The sequence below is a fragment of the Histoplasma capsulatum genome, genomic scaffold (genome assembly GCF_000149585.1).
Source record: "Histoplasma capsulatum NAm1 scaffold_3 genomic scaffold, whole genome shotgun sequence".
NCBI classification, from domain to species: Eukaryota; Fungi; Ascomycota; class Eurotiomycetes; order Onygenales; family Ajellomycetaceae; genus Histoplasma; species Histoplasma mississippiense.
In genome coordinates this window covers 521,172-545,805 of record NW_001813980.1, presented here as the reverse complement: position 1 = coordinate 545,805, position 24,634 = coordinate 521,172, and the positions used below count along the sequence as shown (strand labels likewise).

The window sequence follows — 24,634 nt, the reverse complement described above, 5'->3', positions numbered from 1 at the left end:
ACCCTGTCCTGTACGCTCCGGAGTGATAATCCAGCGGACTTCAAAGGGGAGGTAAATGAAATGGTATCATTCATTCATATTAAGCACTTGCAACCCTACCAACGGAATAACGCGAGATGCTGTATAAGGAGGAAGGGGGACACGCCTAGCATTGATGGCAGCAGAGGAGGTGGCAATGGACCCGGGCGGAAATATATTTGCCAGTTCACACCAAGCGGATTATCCTTCCTATGAGCCATCGAGGCTAAGGTATTTCACCACTTCGGATGAATCACATCTTCACTCATGTTTTAATAATTATTTGTATTCTTAGAAAATCTAGTTCTTTTCTGTAATTCTTATAACTAAAATTCGTTTCATGTCACATTCAGAAATGGACTGAGATCAATCAAATCAAATCAAATGTATTAAGTTATGATTCTACTGATCAGTTTTAACACCTGCTTTAATATATTTAACTGTGAAAGAGTAAATATTCATATTGATCTGATAAATTCATCTATTAATAGCTTGCTTTTGGCTATCATTCAATGCTTAATTGAGTGAAATTTTTGCAGTTTTTGATTGCTTTTCTTTGATTCTTCTACATGACATACATAGTATCTTAGACTATACCACCACGGCGCTGGTGATTGAGCTCTTTTGCCCTAGTGGCCTATTGGAGGGATTCTGCAACGCCAAGTCGCAAAATATTTTTAGTACGCACTGCCTTCCTATATAGGCATAGATGCCACGATTCGGCGCTCTCGTGGCGTAGGATTTGTAAATGTCGTATTAATCTAATTGAAAAGCTCTTGTACGTCGGGTAAAGGATATGATAATAAATCCATCACTATAATTAAGAGCTTCGAACCCCGCAGTGGGCATAATCTCATCATCATGATGGATTTGAATGTTGAAAATGAGATTGCAGCAGCTGCTGCTGCCGCTGCCGCTTGTACAGTTGTTTTGAACTCTATTTTTGATGCAAGAAAGCGAGATCTTCCATATTGATATAGGCCGTCAGTTCCATACACCCGTTCTGAGTTCAACCTTATATGATGCTAACTTCTCGCACGATGATAATGACACCAATTATAAATCTAACTGAATAAGGAAGGCCGTACGGCGCTAATACTTTGCAGTTGCTGCGTACGGATCGGTGCGAAAACATCGCACGTACGGATCCACACGTGTGATAGTGGCGTTAATCAAAAATGCCACCGAATGCCATTTTTACGTGAGGTTAAACTTAATAAGGAAGGCGGTTACTGCGATTGGTGTTTGCAGGATCCCTCTATTTAATACAGATTACATATTGTGTTGCTCTCGCGTAGTTAGTTTAGTAATTGACAACAACACTATCCTCCTACAAATTCTGGGCTGGAAACCTCTATTGCTTGTACCAAATCCTGTCATTGATTAAATTTTCCTATGTTCTTGTTATATTTTTGGCATCGTTCAACACTACTCCGTATTTGTTATGAGGACTATTTTTCTTTTTCAACTTATTTTCATTATAATGATGCAACAAATATCAGCAAAAGTAAGTTTTTTTTTTTTTTTTTAATTCTTTATTGTTAAATAGATAAATTCTTAAAAAAAGCTTTAAAAGAATAAAAAGTGGAAAGTGTCAAAATGTTTCCTTGTCAACAAAATATCTAAAGTCAATTGAATGGTTCAGAATAAAGTATTCAAAAAAAAAAAAAAAATCATGAGAAAAGCATTAATGATTTAAAACTTATTGGAAATTACATGCAGTTATCGTCAAATTATTTACAATCAAACATCGTTTCACTGCCAAATTTAAACGATAAAATTCAACAATCCCCCACTCCATCAAACTTGCTAGAGAGCCGGCTTCTTTACTGTCATCGAGTCCACTGTCGAAATCACCAGCAATGTTACCTTCTTTATTGTGGTGATTGTACTTTTCTCCCTTCGCTAAACATGGCTGTTTGCGATGATAGAATTATGAATCCGTAAGCTCCTGCCGTTGGGCGCTGCTTACTATCAAGGGGGCGCGTTATCCGTACGGGCCCTACCGCGCACAGAACATATCTCCTTATAGAATGATCAAAAATGATTCAATTTCTCTGTAGATAGAGGTCAATAATATACAAGTTTTCTCTATACAATGGGCAAAATAATGATTTAAAATGAACAAAAAATGAGTAAAAATGATCCAATTCTCTCTGTTGAAGATGCAAACAACAATGTGTTAGGCTACTACCCATTACAGACTAGCGCACCGCAAATATATGCCTCGGCTACCTACATCATGCTAATAACACTCTCCAACCTTGATTGGAAGATAAATGATGACTAAAATAAATGACTAAACTTAACTCTACATATGATTGGCTGTCTATTTAATTTGTGAGCCGGGTATTATTATTGTTATCATTCTTGTGTTATTCGTATCTCCTCGTGGTTAGGTTTTGCCCCAATTAGCGTGGTTTCAAATTAGTGTATGGAATTTTGCACCGGCGCCTTTTTATAACTAATAGAATGCCATATAATTTTATATGAACAGTAATTGGTCATTTAAATCCACTGATTGGCGATTCCATGCCAAGCTTGAAAACGCGTATGGAATTCAACGCGTTTGAACTCTACTCTCTGCCTGCCTGCCTGCCTGCATATTCTCTCCATCATGGAATCCGTCCACCCACCCGCGAACATGGAATCCACTGAGAAAACTGCCAAATCCAATGGTAATTTCCTTATATTAATCAATTCTTATGATCTAGTTAACTAATCAATTCTCTAGACTGTACAAAAACATCTAGAAAATGAAAATGAGTTGTTGAAGAGGTCATAGCAGAGCTTCCACCTCTGAAGTCAGTGAAGTTCCTTCCAATGCAGCCTGCTTTGTGAGATCCAATTCTCAATATTTCTGTGAATATCAATATTAGCAGTTTCTACACCCTATTTACTCTATTCTTATCTGAGGAATGCTTTCAAAATATCAGTGATTCCATCAATCTCTATGCAAAACTAAAGAGAGATGCTGGAGATACTGATGATGAAGCTTCAGAGCTCTCAGAAGTGGAGAAGAAGAAGAAGAAGAAGAAAAAGAAAAAAGAAGAGAATTCAGAAAGCTCTATATCTTCCAGTTTCTCTATTCAGCAACAACCATGGAAAAAAACCAATCCAGCAGAAATAAAGATGTTTATAGACATTCTTCTCTATATAGAAGTTCATAAATCTCAACAGACTGATCTATACTGACAGAATGATCTGAAACAGAGTCCTATTCATTCCATTCAATTCTATATGAGCCATACGTGATTTAAGCAGCTTAAATGATATATTCATATATTTAACCCCCGTGAAGCCCGCCGGCCTGAGGCCTGAAATAAGGATTGGTGGTATAAGGTAGAGCCATTGGCCACTGAATTCCATATAGCATGCTGAAAATACTACACACGGCTCAAAGGTTTCCATTGATGAGATCATGATTAAATGCTTCGGATGGAGTCAACACACATACAAGATGTCTAATAAACCAATTCCTTGGGGATATAAGATATTTAGCCTGGCAGAACATGGCTATTTATGGTTTTTTTCCTGGTCAAGCCATCGGCAGAGTATAATGCCTATGTTTCAATTCCCAGGATTAACAAAGACAGGATCTATAGTGATGAATCTGGCGAACCGGGTTCCTATGATAGCTATATCCACGCCGAATGCCACACCGAATGCCACACTGAATGCCACGCTGAATGCCACACCGAACGCCATGCTGAATGCTGCTGAGAATGAAATCTCTATCTCACAGCAGGTATCTTTCTATTCAATTTACATGGATAACTACTTTACCTCTGTTCCTCTATTCAAAGAACTGTGCCAACAGGGATATGGAGCATGTGGAACTACCCACTCTAACCAGGTGCCAGCTATACTAAGTGAATTTTGTGAGCATTCAACTTCAAAATCAATTCCCTGGAATACTCTGCATGTCATTGAAAAAGAGAATGTTCCCTGTCTTGCCTGGCAAGATAATAATATGGTATTAGCACTGACTACAATTCATCAATTGAACACTGTTATTGAACGGGTACCTACACGGCCAGGAGAACTCTCAACCAACATCAATATTGTTCAGAAAGTCTTTGAAAAGCAATCACAGAAGAAGCTGAAAATCCCAGTCATTATAGATGACTATAATCATCATATGAATGGGGTGGACCTAGCAAATCAGTACCAGGCAGCATATACTAGTCATAGGGTCACCTATCAAACATGGCTTCCTATTTTCTACTGGCTTATTGACGCTGCGGCTGTTAATGCATACCGGTTTCAGTATATATATATGAAGCAGCAGGGGGTTCCTGCTAAGAACCTGTCTTCTCATATAAGCTTTCATGAGAAGCTCTATCAGGAACTCTTTGAGTTCTCATCTAAGATTTATGATGATTTACCACCTCAATGATCAAATTCTAATCTAAATCATCAATGAATTTCATTGCCAGCTCAGGCAGTTTGTGTCTGATGTAGATATAAAAGCAAGCTAGAGAATGCTGGATGAACTGGCAGATCATATTCTGATTGTTCAACATATCAAACACCTCTCTGTTTGAAAACTCGATGTTGGGAGGAATTCCATGAGATGGCTTGATAGAGTAATTACGTCGCGAATCCTTAATTAGGGCTTTTTTAAATACGCTAATACTGACTAATACCAAAATTACCTTAACCGGTCAATAATATGCTGTATAATATACACTAATTGAAATCACGCTAATTGGGGCAAAACCTAACCACGAAGGGGATAAAGTCCTTGTGTGATGCTAAATACAGGCAAGAGCTGGAAATGCTGGTGTTGAAAATGTGCCAAGATAACTAGTAAATATAGAAAAATCAAATGATCATTAAAATAACAGCTAAACTATTAGTTCTGAAGTATCTATAATTTCACATAACGTAATCCACAAGCAAGTCGGACACACAAGCAACTCGGCCACTCAAAAAACACATATAAAATGTAATAAATTACAACATTATATCTCAACAACTAGATAATTTATAGTTTCAAATAAAAATATATTAATATATATATTCTTTTCTAATTAATTATTGAATTTGAACTAGATTTCTGTAAAATATAATATATAATACTAGATTTTAAGTATTTTACATAAATTACTATGTACTTTTTGTAATATAAGTAATAAGATCAGCTAGTAGTTTAGAAATTAAGAAATATACTTTTAATATTATATTTAATTAAATATTAAGATATCTAATCTATATCTTCAGTAATTGTTGAGATATAATGTTGTAATTTATTGCATTTTATATGTGTTTTTGAGTGGCCGACTTGCTTGTGTGTCCGACTCGCTTGTGGATTACGTTACTAGATTCTTTATAATCTGATTTATTGTTAACGTAATTCCCAAGCGAGCGAGCAGCCCAAGCGAGCGAGCAGCAAAACTAGCATATCTCAACTAACCAGAATTTAAATCAAATTATCTACTCCCACCAACCACTAATTAAATTAAATTAAATTACATGAAGTTGAGGACATCTTATTCTTGTATGCCCAACAGTATTGCAATTGCTGCAGCGTTGTGGCGCTCGTATGCGGGGTCTAGGCTCCGGGGCCGCAGGTACGGAATGTTGAATAACAGGCTGTTCAACAGGCTCAGCTGCAGGAATAATAAGATTCTGAGCTTCATTCCTAGTTAGACCCCCTGCACTTGGGATCCTGCGTGTAGACCTCTTGCGTTTTTGCTTCTCTTTCTCATTTGCATTGAAAATATCCTCATACTGCTTCTTCATAATCATGGCGCTGACCATCCCGTATTCGCAGGCCTTGATTATTTGGTCAAAGCCTTCCACTAACCCATGAGGTTGATCCTGATCCATAAGATTTCTGACCTTATTCACCTGCTTCTGCAATTGCCGGGGGTTACTAGGTGTTTGTAGGATCCAGGATGACGTTGAATTGCTTGACCTGCTGGCTGGGGGAGTAGGGGTTCGGAGTTGAATATTCAGCTGCTGAACAACGCATTGAGGATCCAATGGAACTATTCCAGTGGCCCTGAACCCACTTTGAATGTTTGAAGCCTTGAAGGCTTCCCGACGTGCTGCAGGATAGGCATCTAGGAAATCTGCCTTCTTAATGGTGTTGAATCCTAGCCGCATTCGCTGTTCAACTAGGGTTCCGTACGCGCGCTTTAAAGGTGCAAAAACACCCACATCTAGTGGCTGCAAAAGGTGTGAAGAATGTGGTGGCATGCAGAGAGGAATAATCTTATTCTCACTGCAGATTTGGTCAAATTCCGGAGTAAGATGACTGCCGTGCCCGTCCAGAATAAGAAGAATATGGGTTCCAACCCTGCGTGGATTTGCAGCTGGAATAAACAGCCGTGTAAGCCATTTGATTCCTATCTCATCTGTGGTCCAGCCATTAGGACTAACATCCAATCTCCAGCCTTCCGGCAGCCCGTCAAACCAGCCTTCCTGAATATTGTGACCTTTGAGGATAATATACGGCGGAGGGGCCCATCCTGACGCGTTGACTGACTCAATTGCAGTCACCCACTCACGATTCCCAGGCTGTATAAGAGTTGCTCGTCCGTAGTGCTCAGCACTAGTAATGACCTTGGTAGTTGCACAGAGCCCCATTGCAAACCCAGCTTCATCAAAGTTGTAAATATCTTCAAACACAATCCCATGCTCAGTCATTACCCTCTCTAGGGTCTTAAACCAATCCTCCACAATCCTGCGGTCTTCACACTTGGCCCGATCATGGTTATAGCGTCTTGAGAAGCGGCATTGGAGCTCTGGACGGCGTGCCACTAGATTTGACACCCAGTTCTTGCCAACGCGAGGAGGGTGGTTTGTATGGCTAGGCTTCCGTATGGCAAGAAGATGATTAGCCATATTCTCCACAAATGCAGGCCGGGGTGGTAGTCCTCGTAAAGCTAGGTCTAGGATCCATTGAACAAGCTTATCCTCTTCAGCAGGAGTTAATTTATGTGAATTTGCGCGTAAATTCACCCGTGAAGATCGACCACTGAGTCTATGACCAAGTGTAGAGCGTGGCACATTAAAGATGCGTGCAGCTTCAGAAATAGAGGATATTTCCTGCTTTTTAATAGCATTTATCGCGAGTTCAAGTCTTCCCTCTATCTCTATAGAGTTCCTAGCATCTTTAGAGCGAATTGGTGGCATAATTGCGCGTTGAAGTGGATGAGTAGGTAAATTAGTAGGTGGAAGAATTTGGCTGCTCGCTCGCTTGGGCTGCTCGCTCGCTTGGGAATTACGTTAATTAAGTAACTGATATACTTCACCACTTCTTGAGACACACCGCCTTCTGAGACATTAAATCATATGATATCAAACTCTATATAGAACGTGTTCTATTATTACTTCTGATTCTAGATATCAATATAGTCTATAGAGATGCAATTTATATCTAGATGTTGTACACAGACTCTGTATGAATCCACTGTATAAGAGTATCTTTGTCAGAAGTGATATATCATATCTCAGATTCTACTGATTACATTAACAAGGATCTTCTATTGTGACAATATCGGAAACCGGATGGATGTTCCGATAAGATATCAGCACTGCCCCTATCATATGTTCAAGCATCTTCTTTCTTATAAATACTGCCTAGATATCATGTAATTACTGGAGTTAATAGAAGAAATTTAATTATTCTTTTGATATTCAGTATTTGGATCAATATTCGGACTTTATCTAGTTCCGACAATCTTCTTTAGATGATAGAAGTCATTTATCTGTTTGAATCAAAGATGATTTTGCAGAATGATTAATCTGATTATGATTGAAGCTAACTATATAGAGTTCATGGCTGCTCAGTACTCAACAGATTTTATTTCAAATTGTATAATTGAAAGTACAAGTATAAACTTGGTTTAGAAGTATTACATAATCTGACAGCTTTTCATTAATTGAGTTTACATTTTTGAACTGCTAAAGCTGCTAAAGCTGCTAAAGCAAATTGATTTATATTCATCATTATTAAATTCTATATCAAGCAGCTACAATCGATGAGTGTATGAGGTTGAAGTTGTATTCTTTTGATCGGTGTTTCTAAAACATACTATATCATGTGATTTAGTGTCCCAGCAAGTGGTGAAATAAGTTAACTCTTGATGATATCTATAATATTGTTTAGTTAATAGCAACACCTTTGATTGATTGAGTAATTGATTTTTTTAATAAGAATAGTTGAGATTCTTGATCAAAATATCATTATGGTTGGGGTGGGGCACAGGCACAATTTGAAACCGCTCCTCGGTGCTTGTTTACCTACAGTGTCAGGTATTAAATTTGAACCCCCCCCCTGCCACACCTGTGATGCCAAGATATCACTAACCCAAACCCAGTTATGTTGGAATGCTGCTTTTATCATACTATTTACCCCTTTCTTCAAGAGTGATAAAGGATGTGTATAGGGCCTTTTTACCTGAATTTGTGAGAGAGGGGGATATATTCATGCATGATGGAGCCAGGGTTCATACAGCTCACATAGTTAGGGAGGTTCTTGAGGAGATGAATATAGAGATCATGCCTTGGCCTCCATATTCTCCAGATTTGAATTCTATAGAGAATCTTTGGGCATTGTTGAAGCAGAAAATCTATAAACTGCATTCAGAGCTGAAGCATGCATCAGATACAGTAGCTACAAAAAGAGCTTTAATAAAGACAGCTAAGAAGACATGGAATGCAATTGATGATAGCATTCTATATAATCTTTCTGCTACAATGCCTCATCGAGTGAAGGCAGTTATAGAGGCAGAAGGATGGTATACAAAATATTAATATAAAGATCTTTGCAAAAAGCAGCATATAGATATTAACGTTATATGGTTAGTGTAATCTCGGCGGCCAGGGGTTTCAAACTTAATACCCCCCACTGTACTAACTAAACTAGGGACTAGGACCTATCTGAAGAGTTAAGCTTTTGGACGCTCATCCATGGAACCGTGACATGTCTCTACTTTTGTTTTCAGAATGCTGTGCCCAAGTTTAGAACCGGAAGAAGGGAGAGGCGACCATTTGCCCCCAGCAATATGGCTGTGTCATATCTTGTACAACCACCGAGGTTTAATCTGTTTCTGCTTGGGAATGGCTTCATTACTATCTCTCTCCACTTCTCCGATTTTCCCCTCTGCTTTCTTCTTCCTTTCCTCCCGCATTAGATTTTGCGTGGCCCGATGTCCACGATGTGGAAAATAGACGGCGAAGAGATCTCCGATGCGAAAGCCGGCAGAAGGAGCTTGGAACACAATTTCGCATCCAAACACTCTCAGGAGGTGCTTAACCTCGACGTCGACGACCCGGACACTGGATTGAGCACGGAGGAGAGAGCAGTGGTTGTATGTGACCGCGAAGTAGTACCCAGCAGCTGTTATCTTATGGCGAAATTATCTAGCTGACAAAGTGGTGTATGTGGAATGCAGGATAGGCAGTTGGTGCGAAAGCTGGATAAACACCTGATTCCGTGGCTCAGTTTCCTCTACCTCCTTAGGTATTAGCATTTGTCACACACACGACCTCTCTTACAACTGTGTGATTGGTATTGTTTTGCTAACGGAGCTACCCGAACAGCTTCTTGGACCGGACAAACATCGGAAATGCGAAGCTAGATGGACTACAGACCGCTCTCAGGTTGACGAATACTCAATACAATGCGACTCTCACCATTTTCTTCGTCTCTTACTCGACACTCGAGCCACTCACCAACGTTTTGCTCAAGAAGTGGAAACCAAGTGTCTTCATCCCCCTGATAATGGTGGCTTGGGTATGGCCTCTCCTACACGTTCATTCTAGGGTGTATGCTCCCGTGATTTCACTAACATTCCTTGTGCTTCAAGGGGATTTGCATGACATGTATGGGTTTAGTCCGCAATTTCTCCGGTCTCATGGCCGCGCGATGGTTCTTGGGAGCTGCTGAGTCTGGTCTATTCCCTGGTGTAGGATACTTACTGTCCTGTTGGTACAAGCGATCTGAATTTGGCATTCGGATGGCTATTTTCTTTTCCGCGGCGGCGTTTGCTGGCTCGTTTGGCGGTCTGCTTGCGGCGGCTATCGCCCAAATGGATGGTGTTGGCGGGAAGCCTGGCTGGGCGTGGATTTTCATCTTGGAAGGCCTGTTCACAGTTGTCATTGGCATTATTTCATTCTGGGTTGTCCAGGATTTCCCAGACCAGGCAACTTTCTTGACAGAGGCCGACCGCAAGCGGGTGATCCGTCGTCTGGCCGCCGACAAACAATCCAGCGCCGCACACGAGGAATTCAAAGCAGAGTATATCTGGGCCAGTGTAAAGGACTGGAAAATGTATACGTCAGCCATGATATACATGGGTTGTAATGGGTCCCTTTATGCATTCTCGCTTTTTGTCCCGACGATTATCTTTGAGTTAGTAAGTATAGCAAATATCTACAAATTGAACTTGTTTCTAAATTGGATTCTAACATCAATCTTAGGGTAAATGTGACTCCTGTCGATTCAAAATAAAGAAAGAGAGACAAAAAAAAAGAAGTAAAAGAAAACAACCTAACCTTATTCCCATCTAGGTTACTCCTCCACTATGGCTCAGCTTCTCACCGTTCCGCCATACGCTGTTGCGGCATGCTTAACTATTACTGTGGGATATATCGCGGATCGCACTCGTAAGCGGGGCATTTACAACATGGCTATATCCTTATGTGGTATTACAGGGTTCACTATGCTCCTCGCTTCCCAAAGACCAGCGGTGAAGTACGTTGGAACGTTCTTCGGCGCAATGGGCATTTACCCCGCAATCCCAAATACCATTGCATGGATAAGCAATAATGTTGAAGGTACTTATCCCCACTACCTCCTCCTTTGTTTGGCTCTCCTTTTTCAAAACTGGTTTTAATTGCATAACAGGCGTCTACAAGCGTGGTATAATACTTGGTTTTGTTATTGGATGGGGGAATATTCAGGGCTGTATAACATCGAACATATATCGAGGAGAAGATAGACCGAGATTCTACCCGGGGCACGCTACTGTACTCGCATATCTAGTCATATTTTTACTAGGCGGGAGTGTTTTACAGTATACCCTCCTTCGCAAAGAGAACAGGAAGAGGCTGCGTGGGGAGAGGAACTATTGGGTGGAAGGGCTTGATCCGACGCAGGTGGGGATGAGAGGGGATAAGCGGCCAGATTTTCTATACACTCTTTGAAAATTTCATTCGTGGTTTAGGAAGCTGGGAATTCCTTTCGTGTATGTATGTAACTGTGTCTTGACTTGCTTATGGTTAGAATATTGCACAGCAAAGACTAATTTCTATATTTGATTCTAGTCCCTCATCTTCTGTTCTTGGTCAGCTCTTTGGCCTATTCTGCTGGCTAGATATGGTTAGAGAAGCAGACGCTTGATATATCTGGAATGGAACACATTCCAATTGATCGGTTTCGGGGCTGCGAATCCTTTTTGCTCTTCTCATTCCCCTTTCCAACACCTTATAAATGGATATCGATACCGGGCGATGAAGTAGGAACAACACGTGACAAGCCAACCCGAAGCTGTGGGGAAGGGCGAGCTTTGAACACCGATGCTATCTCTTTTCTGAGGTAAGGTTCATTGAATTCGATCCCCCGGAAGTCAAGCTCTTGCAATAACCTTGAGTAGGGGATCCCAGCCTTGAGTAAGTCATAATAATCATCTTTGCATCACAAGATAAGATCTCCACCAAAATGTAGGATGTGCTGCTTCACAGTGTCAAAGATTTCCTTTATCTCACCATCACTTTCTGCTAGAGATCTGTTGACAAATCTGATGCTCTTGGTGCTAGCTTTGAGATGGGTTTGAGATGATGGCATGGATTGAACTGATGTAATCTCTAGATCCATTGAAAGGAGGAGGGATTCTTCTTCAGAGACTTCTGATACAAGCACTTCTTGACTTTATTGATCCTCACTCATTGAAGGATTTGACATCTTCGGATCCTTAGCATCATCATGAAAGGAGATCTCATTCATTCTCTGAAGTATTTCTAAGACACTTGATCTTGAGACAGCTGTTGCAGTCTTCACTTGCTTGTTCTTGTTGAAATCTCCCATCTCAGTTCTTTCAAGGGGTCTCTTGCTTGTTCCAGTCATACTGGCAGACAGCATGGAATGAATGTGCTCAATAGCATTATTAAGCTTGTCAACTGCTTCTAAAGGTAGTGGAGCTTGTAAGGCAGAAGACAGTTCAGTTTTCAAGGAGATATTTTGACTAACAAGTGATGCATTTGGTATCTCTAAGTTCTTCACCTTCTAAGAATCTTGGTTGCAATTGCAGCAATCTTCTCTTCAAGTTCTTTCTGTAGTTGCAGAATCTCATTTCATTCAGCAGAAGATATAAAGCTCACTTCAGTAGACTCTGAAAGCAGATTTTCTGAAAGACTGATCATAGACTTTCCTTGATACATAAAGATTCTGATCAGAGATTTAGTATTTGTGAGGGACAAGACTTCTTCAGTGGTGATTGAAGCTGTTTTGACATCTTTAATCTTTTCATTCAGAGTGAAATGGTGTGGCCATCATTTGCTGAATGCTTCAGAGAGAAATATCTTTGAAGAGCTGTTCTCAAGAATTGTCTTCAAAATCTGAAACTGTTCGGATGTAAGTTGTTGAAAGAAAGGAGTGTGGTCAATGGTGATTTCTCTGATATCAATATAACCCTTCCATAAGAGATGCTCATCAGGGTGAAGAGCTGAGATTCCGTCCATTCAGTAGTCTCCTAAATGTATGGTTTCCCATACTTCTGAGGTGGGAAGGTTCTGATCGGGGTGGCTCGCTCCATTTTCTTCATATTGCTTGTAGCCCGGGGCCTCCTTACAGGCACTGGCGTGGTCTTGTTCTTACGGGTACGGCTTGGGGTAGGCATTGTTCGTCGTTCACAACTTAACCCTGTTTGTCCCTTTCTACCTCTTATCACCATCCCCGGTTGTTGCTGTCACTGGAACTTCACTTCACTCTTCACTCTTCATTCTTCATTCTTCGTTCTTTACTACTACCCCCTTTCACACCTCATTCATTCCCATCTCCCTCCAGCCACCCTTCAGCTACATAACACGGGCTCATCCCACGGCTTGTATAGTTCGCCTTTTCCTCTTACCTTCAGTGTCTTTCTTTTAAGCCACATAACAGCTCTGCTTTCGTCAACTCAACGTGTGTTTTATTCAGCAATTCTCACTCTTTGCCATTCGGCTTGCTCAGATCCGTTGACAAATCACGTCGGAATGGAGGGGACCGTCTCAAGCCTGTCAAGGTTGTCGGCCTCCCAGGTGGAAAGGGCTTCGTTTACTCCTGGTGGTTGCTCACAACCCAATGTACAAGCAACGAAACTGCCTTTGGGGTCGACCTCGGAAAATGCTCTACAAGCTCTTCAGCGGCGTCTAGCTGAGCAGGATGCCCGCATCTCATTGCTTGAAAGGGAGCTAAGAAAGAATCGACTAGCTCCTACGAAGCCCGTGGACTACGAAGAAGGTGCAAACGAAAATCAAAGCGTGCCTGGAGCGCGTTCCGAATCTGCGCAATTGTTCAATTCCAAGTCTCCACAGCCGAGAGGCATGCACAGTGGCTTAGCAAAATCAGATGGTGATGCTTTATCCGCGCAGATGCGGTATCAGATACTCCAGTTGAAATTACATTCAATTGTACAGAAGAGCCATTCAATTGGAGTGGTGGACTCTTCTCCATTGTCATCTCCTCCAGAACAGAGACCAGATCTCTTGGACGATGTCAGCCCGGCATCTGAAAAGCCTGTAACTCCAAGCCAGGATTACTCACTTGACGACCTTCGAGCCTTTGAATCTCATTTGGAGATGCAAGCGGCGTCTTATATGAACACCCATAGCGATGGAGGTCAGAAAGAAACAATCAAGGCTCTATTGGAAGGTATTGTATCACCAACAGACGTGGCTCAAGACTATTATACAGAATCCAAACGCTTGTTGCCAGTACGTAATACATCCCGCTTCCGTTCAAACTCCTTCCTTGATAACTCTTTCTTACCTCGATGTGCAGACCACACAGCGACCAGCAAGCCCAAGAAGTGCTAGACGGCCAATCCCTGTGCCGTGGGATGGAAAAGTCACATACACCCTTCCCACCTCCTCCCCCTTTGATGATGCCGCCCAGGAAGCCAAAGCCCTGAACGCACAGCCTCGCACCAAATACCCTCTGGGACTCTTTAAACACGGGCTTATCTTCGACCCCTCCAAGGCCGAAAGGAATTGTTATAGAACAGTAGCCATTGCGAACCTCCCCCTCAGCTGCTGCCTGAGACACTTATTCCAAGCTGTACGCGGCGGACCGGTCTTAGCTGCCCATCTGATGAATATGGAGCGCGTTGCGGGCTATCACATGGGGATTGTCACGTTCGTTTACGAAAAGAATGCAAGGGCATATGTCAGGTTTTCCCAAAACCATGGAGTGTTCTTCGACGATCAACGTGCCAGTATCGGGATTTTTGAACAGGCTACATATCCCATGTCGGGGGATATGGAACAAAAGATCAGCAGTGGCCACACGAGGTGTATCTCCATCAAAGGCCCTCATGATCCCGAGAGGTATGCGGACGTTGCAACATATGTCAAGAAGGAGCTTCCCATGTATTTCGATCTTGGGGATGATATGGAGGAGAATGCATCTAAAACCGAGTTGCGGATGCATTTCAATTCGATCGAAGCTGCCAGCGCTGCCATTGAGGCGTGTAGGCGATATAGTAGGCTTGCAAACTGCGATATTAACTTTACCGCGGACCCATGTTCAAGACCACTGCCAGCTTGTCCCTGCCATTAGTTATAACTACGTAGATCCAACATTTTACTAGTCACAACACCCACCCTCTGCTTTTGCGGGCTCGAAAAAATAAATGTGCAGCAACCTACCAGCTTATATCATCGATTTATGACCCTATTTTTTTTTGTTTTCTCTTTTTCTACTTCTCTCTTGTTTCCAATCTGGTTGTAGTCTTTTATTTATTCCCTCTCAAGAAAGGCATTTCACAGTTCGGACAATATTTAACTATTCCGTTTCCATCTTTTACCTTGATGCTGAACAACGAGACCCCGCACTTTCTTTTCCCCTTTATGCATAGAGCACATTATTTCGTCTCAATTCAAATAGCTTCTGCCGTATTTTCAATAATTCACTTTTTATTATAACCTTTCCTTCTCCTACTCATACCAGCGAATTGCAAGACAGGTTGGGTCAACAACGCCCTACAAACTGATAACGTGGGATTCGATTGCTTATTTCTGCGTTTTATTCTGCTCAATTTTAGGAAAACGGAGATATATAGATGGTATAAATTACACCCTTGAAAATTTATCGGAGCTCACGCAAGTTGCGCGAGAGCATGACAAAAAGAATATAAGTTTTAATTCACAAACTTAAGCCGAGGAATGAGATGGATAGAGGCAATAAGATAACTACTAGAGACGCTACCCGCGAAGGCGTGCGAGGAAGCCGACGTACTAAGCCAACTCAAATGCCAAGGTTATGATGATACAGGTTTATCAATCGGATATCGAAAGGATCAGAATCAAAAAACGATTGGACAGGGAGCCAGCAACCGTACATATGAAAATAGCATTCCACATAGGATAAAAACAAACAAAGGAAAGAAAGTAAAGGACGTCGACAGAACAAGGTCCACATATGACCACGATTGGGTAAAACAACATCACCCATTCTGCCGTGATACAAAAGGTAAATAAATCACCTCAACAAGAATGGACCATAAAACAACATTTCACAAACCCTTCACTCCCAAAATCCCACCCCTAGCCAAAATTCTAATGTGCCCGCAATATCCTTGTGCTTCTTCAAGTACGCTTTTTGAAATATCTCTAGCGTCTTGGAGGAATTGGTTCAATTCAGCCCTCAGTTCAGAGGAAACTTCGCCTCTTTCGATTGAAGGCACGCTGGTCCTTGAGCCATTGGCGATAGCCCTGGATACTGCCAATCTTCTCTCCATAGTAATCGGGGACTGGGTTGGAGTACGAATTGGCAGAAGGGTCCACACGGAACCGCTTTATCCGGCTGTAGAATTCCTTTTCTTTCTGTTATGGAAAATAGGGGCATCGATGGTCAGTACGATGGCCATGGCAAAATCATGCAAGTCAAAAATAATGAGAGGTAAGAATGAGGACGCCAAAAATTTTTGAGTGGGAGGAAACAGAGATGAGCGGGGGTGGAGATGAAAAGAAAAAGCCAAACCTACCAATGCGACAGCCGCCTTGTATTTCCTATGCACAAGGCCCCAGAGGGAATTGCCCAATACCGGGCCAAGCAGCCATCCCAACGCCGCACAAGATGCAGTTGCCAAACCTAGGACAATGAATGGATCAAGGCCCAAAGCCTGCGCACCTATGGAATCCATATTATTCGCTACAAACACTTGCACGCCACCAGCAGTGCTGAAAACAGATGCTATGATGGATGAGACGAGCGAGTATTTCCGGCGAGAGGCACGGAGGCGGAAGAAGGAGTTCCAATCGAGGGGCAAGTTTTCGGGAGGTGTACTGCTGTGGGCGGATGGGCTGCTTGCGGACGAACTCGTTGATGACGAGGGAGCTTGTGTGGAGAATTTACGAGGGGAAGTAGCAGTAGTGGTGGTGGTGGCGGCGGCGGAGACGTGAAGCAGGGCAAAGGTAGAACGGTCTGGGATCCGCGAGGCCGGATTGTGCTGGAACTTGAAGAGCGGCTGTCCACTGCATCCAGTACTCGCATGGCGCTGCTGCCGTTGCGGCGGTTGAGTCCTTAGGGATCGAGAAGTGCTATACTTGCATTGCTGGTGCAACGCGGGGAACGATGAGCTGGTTGGCGCCCCAGCAGTGTTGGAGGAGCTTGACAGAATGAATGGGCTCAAACTGCACGGGATCCTGCTGCCCAGGGCCGCAGTGCGGAAGGGCCCGTTTATCACGGTGAGATGCATTTTAGTGGGGTGTGCAATGATCGTTCGTGTGTCAGTGTATGCCTGTGTGTGTCTGTGTGCTCGTGTGTGTGTTGAGGTGTTGTCGTATGTTCGGTGGTGAGGAAGCTTTTGGGAGATCATGATGTAAGCCGGAGCCAGATTGTTAGGGTCTTGGCATGCAGCCCGCGAAGAAAGGCGGAACATATGTAGATTCCGATCTAAGTTATTCGAAGTGCGCGTTTTATTCTGATATCTATGCCCTTCATTGCCTATTCGCTAGATTTATCCATTGCTCATTTCGACATACCACGTAATCGCAATAATAGAGAACGTACTAGTAACTCCACAACCAAACTAACATGTACTACTGGTAATAATCATCAAGCGTCCCTCTGCTCTGTGCTGCATTATTCTTCATGGGTTTTAAACAGTGGCATCAAACAAACTACAGAACGAGGTCCAAATGCGCTCTTACTAAGATAAAGTAATGGGGGAATGATTTGACATCGGCAAGTTGAACTACCCCCAATTTGGCAACGCAGGACATGATGATATAATAACGCAAGTCGATCGATTTCATCATATCCACACGCCAAGGGCGGAGGGGTTATAATAGGCGCAGAGCCTTTTTAAGCCTTTTTCAAATCTTCTGGATGTGTGTCTGAAATGGGATGGAGGAAGCCATTAATCCGACCATAAATGTGTTTCAATAACAGAGTGTTTATGGTCATCAGGATAGCACTGAACAAAAAAAGATTGATTCGCCAGCCAGTAGTGAGCATTTCGAAAATCGGATAAGGGTACCTGTTGGGATAAAAAGTCGAATTTAAGCATACATCAAAAGCATATGAATGGGAACTGAGATACATACCAGCCGTTGTACTGGTAGCACTTCTCCACCCAAAACCAGTAGCCAAACGCGATGACGCTAGCCAATCCCATAGATGGGATAGCCCCTATAGACCAAGGGGGCGAAAGGTACAGTAGATCGATGGCCAACACTATGGCTGGAATGGCATGGAATCCAATATCTATAACCGAAGCGATTATGGTAGTGTTTTGATATACGGATCAGTCCAATCGATCCAACCTCGAAACCAAAGAAAAGGAGCCTCACCAGCCTCCGTAGATAGCTCCACCCAATCGGGCCTTACAAGCTTAGCATCAATCTGGAATCAAGGCATCATTAGACTAGGCATACGGCATTGCAGCTTCAAGCAAGGTTGTCAGGGGGGAGGCCGTACGATTTTCAAGCCCCAATATAAAACACTGATCAACACTTCCATTGGTGCGCTACACACCAGGAGAACGTTCTTGACAGCAAACAGGCGTATTGACAAAAATACGTCTGCAGCCAGACCCACCAGGTTTGTGAGTGTAGCCATGCAAAGGCCGATGATGGTCAAATATTGGAAATGCCATCCGTATGCCTCGCTCCTGTGAATCGATTTTAATCAGCGGAGTTCATGAATGTATCGTTTCATTGAAAATGATGTGTTTGTGATAGCTACGTACGCTAAATTCGGGTGGTCGATGATGCTAAAAACATCATTTTATCCCCCGAATCCGTCAATCAGATGAGGGACATCACGGAGAGGATAGAACATGACAGAGAAGAGAGGTATATACTAGTATGAATGTATATAAAACATATAAATACACCCAACCAAGAACACCACCGACACTTACTATTTGAACGAAAAAGCGAAGCTCGAGAGTGCAGCTAACTGAAAACCAAAAGGAAACGTAATCAATCAATATCAATTCTGACAGTAGCTACTAGTAGCTATTTGAACGAAGCTCTATTGCTATCGCAACACAGTCCAGAAGCAGAAGCGCGTGGGTATTATATAATAAGCCTTTCACTGACATGTAAAACCGCAGAAAACCCGCGAGAGGGAGAATGCAGTCTCTGAAGAGGATGCTTGACAATAAGCAGAGACTCGAGCGGGAGGGACGCAGTCCTCATTTTGGCCGGGGTTAGTTAGCTGCTAGGCTATCGACAGCGATGTGAACACGGCTAACTTCAGATGCTATGTATTTCGCGTTACAGGAAGGTGGAAGAACCGTAAGGACAACTAGGTTAAGTAAATATAGTTTCCCTTTCGCAAAGAACCGATCTTGTCATATTCCATCCAACTTGAATGGAAAAAACCTGAATCTCCCATGTGGCTGCTGGAGCTGAAGCATCTGAATTGCCCAAATAGGTAAGATGTTTTTCTCTATTTAGTTAGCTGTTTGTGCCATCGAACTCAAACTCCTGAAGAGATTCAACCGTCATGTACTCTAAGAACAATTGCCATTCGCTGGGTACGCGAACATGCCACCACGTTGCGTATGAATATCCTGGGCGCTACCTCATGTGTTATATGTGCATCTAAAATCCGGACTGACCTGCCGCGCATGGAGCATACATCTGAGGCTGTATTTCCAGCCAACATGGTAAACCATCACACACAGATACTTCTTGAAAGCATGAGCTAACATGGTCGGACCCCTCATATCGATATCAATAAAGCCCTCCCACATGTTGGTCCCTGGGCTGGACGGGCGACCAACACAAGCAAACGGCTAGCAGCATCTGCACATATCTTGGCTCATTACTCCCTGTTTTGTACCCATAAACCTACCATTGTTCTCAATGAGTGGAATCACAAACAGTTCCCATGCAGAAGTGGGGGAGAGATAAATGTGAGGTACCCTTTAAGGCCTCTTCACAAGGAAATTTGGCACCAGCTCTCTCGATATCGAATGATCGGAACCGAGATAAAACCGGCTCTCCAAATCCGACTACACGAGCAACCAATAAGATCAATCCTTTGAAACTTGTCAGCCTCAGATATTTACATCTCTGATGTGTTCATTCATAAATCATTACCATCAATGTTCTTGCCGTGGAGTTGGTTGTCTAAGATCAGTGCCGCAAAAGGAATCCATGGCAATGGCGGACTAAACCCTAGCACCGCGTACTTGATGCGAACATGCAGTTGACACGGCAAAGCCATGTGAGAGTGTGAGAAGACAATGCAAGCCCGTAGCCTGAGGCTAAATTGAAGGATTTTTTTCAGTTTCCCCGCCAGAGTCGGCAATTCATACATTCCGAAGTCTTACGCAAGTCGCGTTGTGGTTAATTCGTCATCCTACTCAATCAAAATTACGGGTTGCTTTTGACCTTTTCTTCCAACAACATTCATCATTCCGCCTGCCTACGAATGACAGTGATAACTGTGTTTTTCAGTTTGTCGACCACCAGGTATAGCCATATTCTTGTATCATGTGTTACCATTTGTTTTGGGCAGCTGGTGTTCTGTCAACAAGGAGTCCAGGCTCATTCAGATGGTCGGTAATTTTGATCCTCGTGAATTTCACACTACCCAATGTTATGGCCCTGGCAAAGTAGCGAGGTATTTTAAAACACCAGTCATTCTGTCCTCCTCGTTTTAGGCTGACCCAAACGGCCCGATTGCCAAAGAGATTCCAGAAACCATTCCCAACGCTCCCCTGATTCAGCGCCCTGGCCAAAAATCAATTTAATGAATGACAAAATAATTTGTCAAAGATGTCGAAGCAACTGAGAAGAAACAAGTTGTCGTGTGGCACCTGAATACTATTTTTCAGACGCTCACGAAAAGATGAGCCGCTTACAGATGATGGTGGCGCGTTAACAGAGCTATTTTTTTGCATTCGCTGCGCTTAGTCCGATCGACCAAGGGTATGACAGTTTTGTCGTTACCGACGCATCTGATACCTTTGCGGGAACATACCCTGGAAACTGCCTCCAAACGTATGGTTCAAGCGCGTTGTCAGCTTCTGAACGAGTTGACTATTTCTCCAGAACCGCACAGGTACTGACGTCGAGATGCTGAGGGGTTCGGCACAATTTGGCGGGATTGTGTTCCCGGTTATTGGCGCTTAATGCAAAGCTATGAATCTGCTAGCCAGGATCCAAGGAAGCAGTAGTTTAGCAATTTCGGTTGTTTGATATTAGGGGCTTAGACGGTTGGCATGTGCGGAGTAGGTTTGATGCGAGCTATGCGTATCTACAATGGCCTGCGTAAAATTCCCTGGGGATCCTTAGGAGGTCAAGTGGGATATGGTCAGCTCAAGAACTGGTCAATGGTGTCCCCTGCTGATTATCTAAATGGGAAAAGAAGAATAGGCTCAGAGAATGGCCTTGTGGTGAATCCATCATTCGTACTGATTTAGCTGCTAATGGAGCCTGAAAACGCTCGTCGTGCTTCTATTGACTTTCGATGACCCCGTAAAGGTGTCGACCGTGAAACAACAAACCAGTTCCAATGGATATGGATGAATGGCAACTGCAATAGAACAAGAAGAAAGAAACGTGGTATCAAGAGAAATCACCCGGTCATTAACCATCTCGCCATGGTCAAACATCTTATACTAGTCATTTGATATATGAAACTCGAACTCAGGATCCTTCTTCAAACTACTCCCTCACATGATTGCCTTATCAATGGGCATCCTTATTGTTATCCATCTCAATGGAAGTGTCATATAGATTGGCCGCACCACCTATTTCCGTTAGCGGTAAACAAGAGGAAGAAGAGGCAAGATCCAAAACAATGTCAAAAGCAGATCCATAACCCCTTGAAATCGAAAATCAAACCCACAACCACAACGAACTAACAAATGATGACCAAAAAACGAGGAGGAAAAAGAAAAACAAAAAAAAAAAAAATATATTTTTTTTGAACTCACCCCTCCCCAAAAACACCTTCTCCCCCTTATTCTCCCCTATCACATCTACTTCCACATCCTGCGCCATGCGTGCGACGGCCGGATCGTCATTGGCAACTATATTCCCCGACCCGCCACGGCCTGTGGTATACATATCCGACTTGATGGTGGGCGTTACAAGGTCAGCGGGCGTCCGGGATGTAACCGTTGCCACTCCAGCTCCAGCTCCAGCTCCAGCTCCAGCTACAGTTCCCGTTCCCGTTCCTGGAGTTGCAGTTCCTGGGACAGAAACCATGTTTCCTAGCCAGATGGTTTTGTGCGGAATTAGCTGGATGGAGCTATATCTAACCCGATGTGAAGGGGATTAAGGTATATATATGAATGAGCTACGTACCTGCGCCTCCGCGGCCGGTGGATATTCGTTTTTGGTCAGTCATTTTGTTCGGGGTCGGTGTTTAGCGGTAGATCCTGGAGATACTAGCACAGGACAGGACGACGGCAACGATCTTTAATCAGGGCGGAGCGGGGCAGGGGGTGAAGGCCCTGGTGGAAAATGCTGCGTAACAAGGTTTTGGCACATGCAAAGAAAAAAATATCAATGATGAACCCAAACCCCTCCCCATTTCGTGAAAAAATCACATCACATGTGCTATATGAAGGCATGCTGGGAGTAAGTAGGAGCAATGAAGGCGGGGAAAAGGCATCTGTCGTTTGTCTTATCTCTAGTCGGATGAAAATAGGACGTACAATAAATACATTATTGGTTCCATGGACAAGGCAGATCAAAACCAGCCTCTGCTGGAATTACGGTCTATATCTACAAGCCAAACACAATGCCATGCTCATTGATTGACTCCCTCGCTATATTATATTATATTATTTTATTTTTTTGTTTCATTTTCGTGTTTTGTTCTTTGTTTTCCCTCTTTTCCATATATCTTATTATGTCATTTTGTTGAAAAGCAGAGCCGGAAAAGAGATAAAAAATGAAAGTATCCGCAAGTGTGCAGACGAGCATAAAAGAGGCCTACACCAGATCGAACCCAAGTAACCATAACCCATCCCGGTTCATCCAATTTCGCAGGGCGTATTTCGAGAAAAGCTAAGAAAGAGAAAGGTAAAAACTAAAGATAAAAATAAAAGGGGAAAGCAAAGGAAATAAGGGAGAAAAAGGAGGAGGGAAGGACAACCAAGAAGAAAAGGGGGAGGGGAAATGAGAGGAAGAGAAAAAGAAGAAACGATACACAATACCGAATATTAGAGACACCCAGGAAGAAGGCACCAGGGGAAGTAAAATAGTCCATTCTGCAACGCCGTTCCCGAAAAGAACCGCAGAAAGAAGTAAAAGAAAATTAAAAATTGAAAAACCAAATTTTGGTTTTTTTTTATTAATTAAAAAAAAAAAAAAAAAAAAAAAAAAAAAAAAAAAAGACAAGAAGCCAAGAAGACTAAAGATCACCCTTCATTCTCCCAATCTTCCCCTTCTCCATCCTGGCCTTTGGAGCCATGTGACTGTCCACCGCGGGGTCCTTTCACCCCATCCTTACGGATGGGGATCTTAATACCCTGAAACGCGAAGCATTTGCTCAACGGTGTGCTCTCGATGACACCCGGGAACTTCTTGGCGGAGTACACCTGGAAAACCTCCGAGAAGGCCGAGGCCAGCACAGGTGCCGAACCAACATTGATCACGGGGCTGGACGGAGTTCCGCCGGGTGATTGGTCCTGGGCCTGGCTCTGGGTGCCAACGTTGACGAAGTTCATTTTTAGTCTAGGACATTTTGTCAAAAGAAGAGCGTTAGTAGAGAGCGTGTGGGAGAGAAGGAGAGGAGAACAGAGAGAGAGAGAGAGAGAGTCAGAGGAACGTTTACCGGAACGAGCCTTCAGTGCGAACGCTGAGATCCTGCAAGACGAACCAGACACCGATTTTGTCATCCGGGTCCGTCAGGCGAAAGGCACTGGCGCTCAGACTGCCGATCAGATTGCGGGTAAACATGCCCGTGGACGCACTTGAAATGTGCGGGCCCAGCGCAGACTGGGGTCCAAGGGCCTGGGTGGGCGTGCCTGGAGGGTAGTAGGTGCTAGCAGCTGGGAGGCCCGGGTAATATGGATCGGGACCTCCCTGGGGATATTGGTAGCCAGCGTGAGGGTTGTAGCCTGGTTGTCCACCGTAGTAGGGCGGGTATGCGGTTTGCGGGTATCCGTGGGCCTGGGCATATTGGGGGAAAGGCATGATGTTGGCAGGAGGCGGGTAGGCGGAGGAGGTAGCGGTAGAGATAGAAGGAGATGTAGCCGAGTGTCTGACGAGGTTGACCTCGCTGGTCCCCTCAGCGTTCCACAAGTCGACGGTCAGGACGTAGAATGAGGTGTCGATCTCGCTTTTAAGACAGGGTGCGCGGTTCGAGCGCAAAAACGTATTAGATTTCATATCCAAGCCAGAAATACTGGGCAAGGGAAAACGCACTTGATATCAATCTCCTTCTGGGTGGTAGCATCGCGGACTATCAGCCTAATACAGGGTGGTGGGGTAAGAGGTCTCCGGTCCTAGATAGAAAAAATTATAAATATACACGACGCGCCGTTAGTCAATTGAACTCTGGTTTTGGTGGGAGAGCAGATATAGCTAGCTAGCTACGTGTAAAATAAAAATAGAGGCGAGGTGTGCAGTTGTGCCAACAATGGTGGTGGGGAGCCCCGGTGGGTGGAGGTGGAGGTGGAGGGGAAGAGGGGAGTGGGGAGGAAAGAGAAATAGCACGGACTTTGTCGCCGAAGCCGCACATTCTCGCGCGGATGGGTTGCTGGACGACATCGAGGGAGTAGATGCGACCTTCGTAAACCGTGGAAACAGATCTGGCAGCCTCTGGGATGCCAGGAAGAGTAACGGGTGTGTTGGTGGAATAGCCATGCTGGAGGTGATCCATGGTGAGAGGCGGTGGTGGTGGGACAGGATGCGGGCGGTCTTGTTTGAGCGTGTACATGCTCTGGGGAAACCTGCTGGGGAACAGGAGATTGGGAGAGGACAG

At 43.6% G+C, this 24,634-nt stretch overlaps 9 protein-coding genes across 9 annotated transcripts; 4 read left to right on the top strand and 5 right to left on the bottom strand.

The window, feature by feature from the left end:
• Window positions 1-879: 879 nt before the first annotated feature.
• HCAG_03297 (predicted protein) lies at window positions 880-1,571 on the top strand (the record flags this gene model as incomplete). The annotated part of the gene is made up of 4 exons (XM_001541150.1): window positions 880-937; window positions 1,125-1,219; window positions 1,521-1,525; window positions 1,568-1,571. The coding sequence occupies 4 exons, from the start codon at window positions 880-882 to the stop codon at window positions 1,569-1,571; spliced, it is 162 nt and encodes a 53-aa protein (XP_001541200.1).
• A 2,054-nt stretch (window positions 1,572-3,625) lies between these two features.
• HCAG_03296 (predicted protein) lies at window positions 3,626-4,417 on the top strand (the record flags this gene model as incomplete). Its single annotated transcript, XM_001541149.1, has 2 exons — window positions 3,626-3,899; window positions 4,002-4,417. 2 exons carry the CDS (start codon window positions 3,626-3,628, stop codon window positions 4,415-4,417), a joined length of 690 nt encoding a protein of 229 aa, XP_001541199.1.
• Window positions 4,418-5,457: 1,040 nt separating this feature from the next.
• HCAG_03295 (conserved hypothetical protein) lies at window positions 5,458-6,873 on the bottom strand (the record flags this gene model as incomplete). The annotated part of the gene is made up of 2 exons (XM_001541148.1): window positions 5,458-5,473; window positions 5,705-6,873. 2 exons carry the CDS (start codon window positions 6,871-6,873, stop codon window positions 5,458-5,460), a joined length of 1,185 nt encoding a protein of 394 aa, XP_001541198.1.
• A 1,122-nt stretch (window positions 6,874-7,995) lies between these two features.
• HCAG_03294 (predicted protein) lies at window positions 7,996-8,466 on the bottom strand (the record flags this gene model as incomplete). The annotated part of the gene is made up of 4 exons (XM_001541147.1): window positions 7,996-8,055; window positions 8,279-8,317; window positions 8,348-8,378; window positions 8,432-8,466. 4 exons carry the CDS (start codon window positions 8,464-8,466, stop codon window positions 7,996-7,998), a joined length of 165 nt encoding a protein of 54 aa, XP_001541197.1.
• Window positions 8,467-9,191: 725 nt separating this feature from the next.
• HCAG_03293 (conserved hypothetical protein) lies at window positions 9,192-11,181 on the top strand (the record flags this gene model as incomplete). Its single annotated transcript, XM_001541146.1, has 7 exons — window positions 9,192-9,344; window positions 9,429-9,496; window positions 9,577-9,769; window positions 9,843-10,391; window positions 10,456-10,510; window positions 10,546-10,812; window positions 10,883-11,181. The coding sequence occupies 7 exons, from the start codon at window positions 9,192-9,194 to the stop codon at window positions 11,179-11,181; spliced, it is 1,584 nt and encodes a 527-aa protein (XP_001541196.1).
• Window positions 11,182-13,227: 2,046 nt separating this feature from the next.
• HCAG_03292 (predicted protein) lies at window positions 13,228-14,822 on the top strand (the record flags this gene model as incomplete). The annotated part of the gene is made up of 3 exons (XM_001541145.1): window positions 13,228-13,947; window positions 14,015-14,714; window positions 14,764-14,822. The coding sequence occupies 3 exons, from the start codon at window positions 13,228-13,230 to the stop codon at window positions 14,820-14,822; spliced, it is 1,479 nt and encodes a 492-aa protein (XP_001541195.1).
• Window positions 14,823-15,882: 1,060 nt separating this feature from the next.
• On the bottom strand, window positions 15,883-16,931 carry HCAG_03291 (predicted protein; the record flags this gene model as incomplete). Its single annotated transcript, XM_001541144.1, has 2 exons — window positions 15,883-16,056; window positions 16,218-16,931. 2 exons carry the CDS (start codon window positions 16,929-16,931, stop codon window positions 15,883-15,885), a joined length of 888 nt encoding a protein of 295 aa, XP_001541194.1.
• Window positions 16,932-17,539: 608 nt separating this feature from the next.
• Window positions 17,540-18,879, bottom strand: HCAG_03290 (conserved hypothetical protein; the record flags this gene model as incomplete). Its single annotated transcript, XM_001541143.1, has 7 exons — window positions 17,540-17,714; window positions 17,782-17,941; window positions 18,028-18,079; window positions 18,155-18,347; window positions 18,426-18,449; window positions 18,600-18,637; window positions 18,781-18,879. The coding sequence occupies 7 exons, from the start codon at window positions 18,877-18,879 to the stop codon at window positions 17,540-17,542; spliced, it is 741 nt and encodes a 246-aa protein (XP_001541193.1).
• Window positions 18,880-23,066: 4,187 nt separating this feature from the next.
• Window positions 23,067-24,589, bottom strand: HCAG_03289 (conserved hypothetical protein; the record flags this gene model as incomplete). Its single annotated transcript, XM_001541142.1, has 4 exons — window positions 23,067-23,382; window positions 23,483-23,989; window positions 24,076-24,155; window positions 24,371-24,589. 4 exons carry the CDS (start codon window positions 24,587-24,589, stop codon window positions 23,067-23,069), a joined length of 1,122 nt encoding a protein of 373 aa, XP_001541192.1.
• Between the last annotated feature and the right edge of the window lie 45 nt (window positions 24,590-24,634).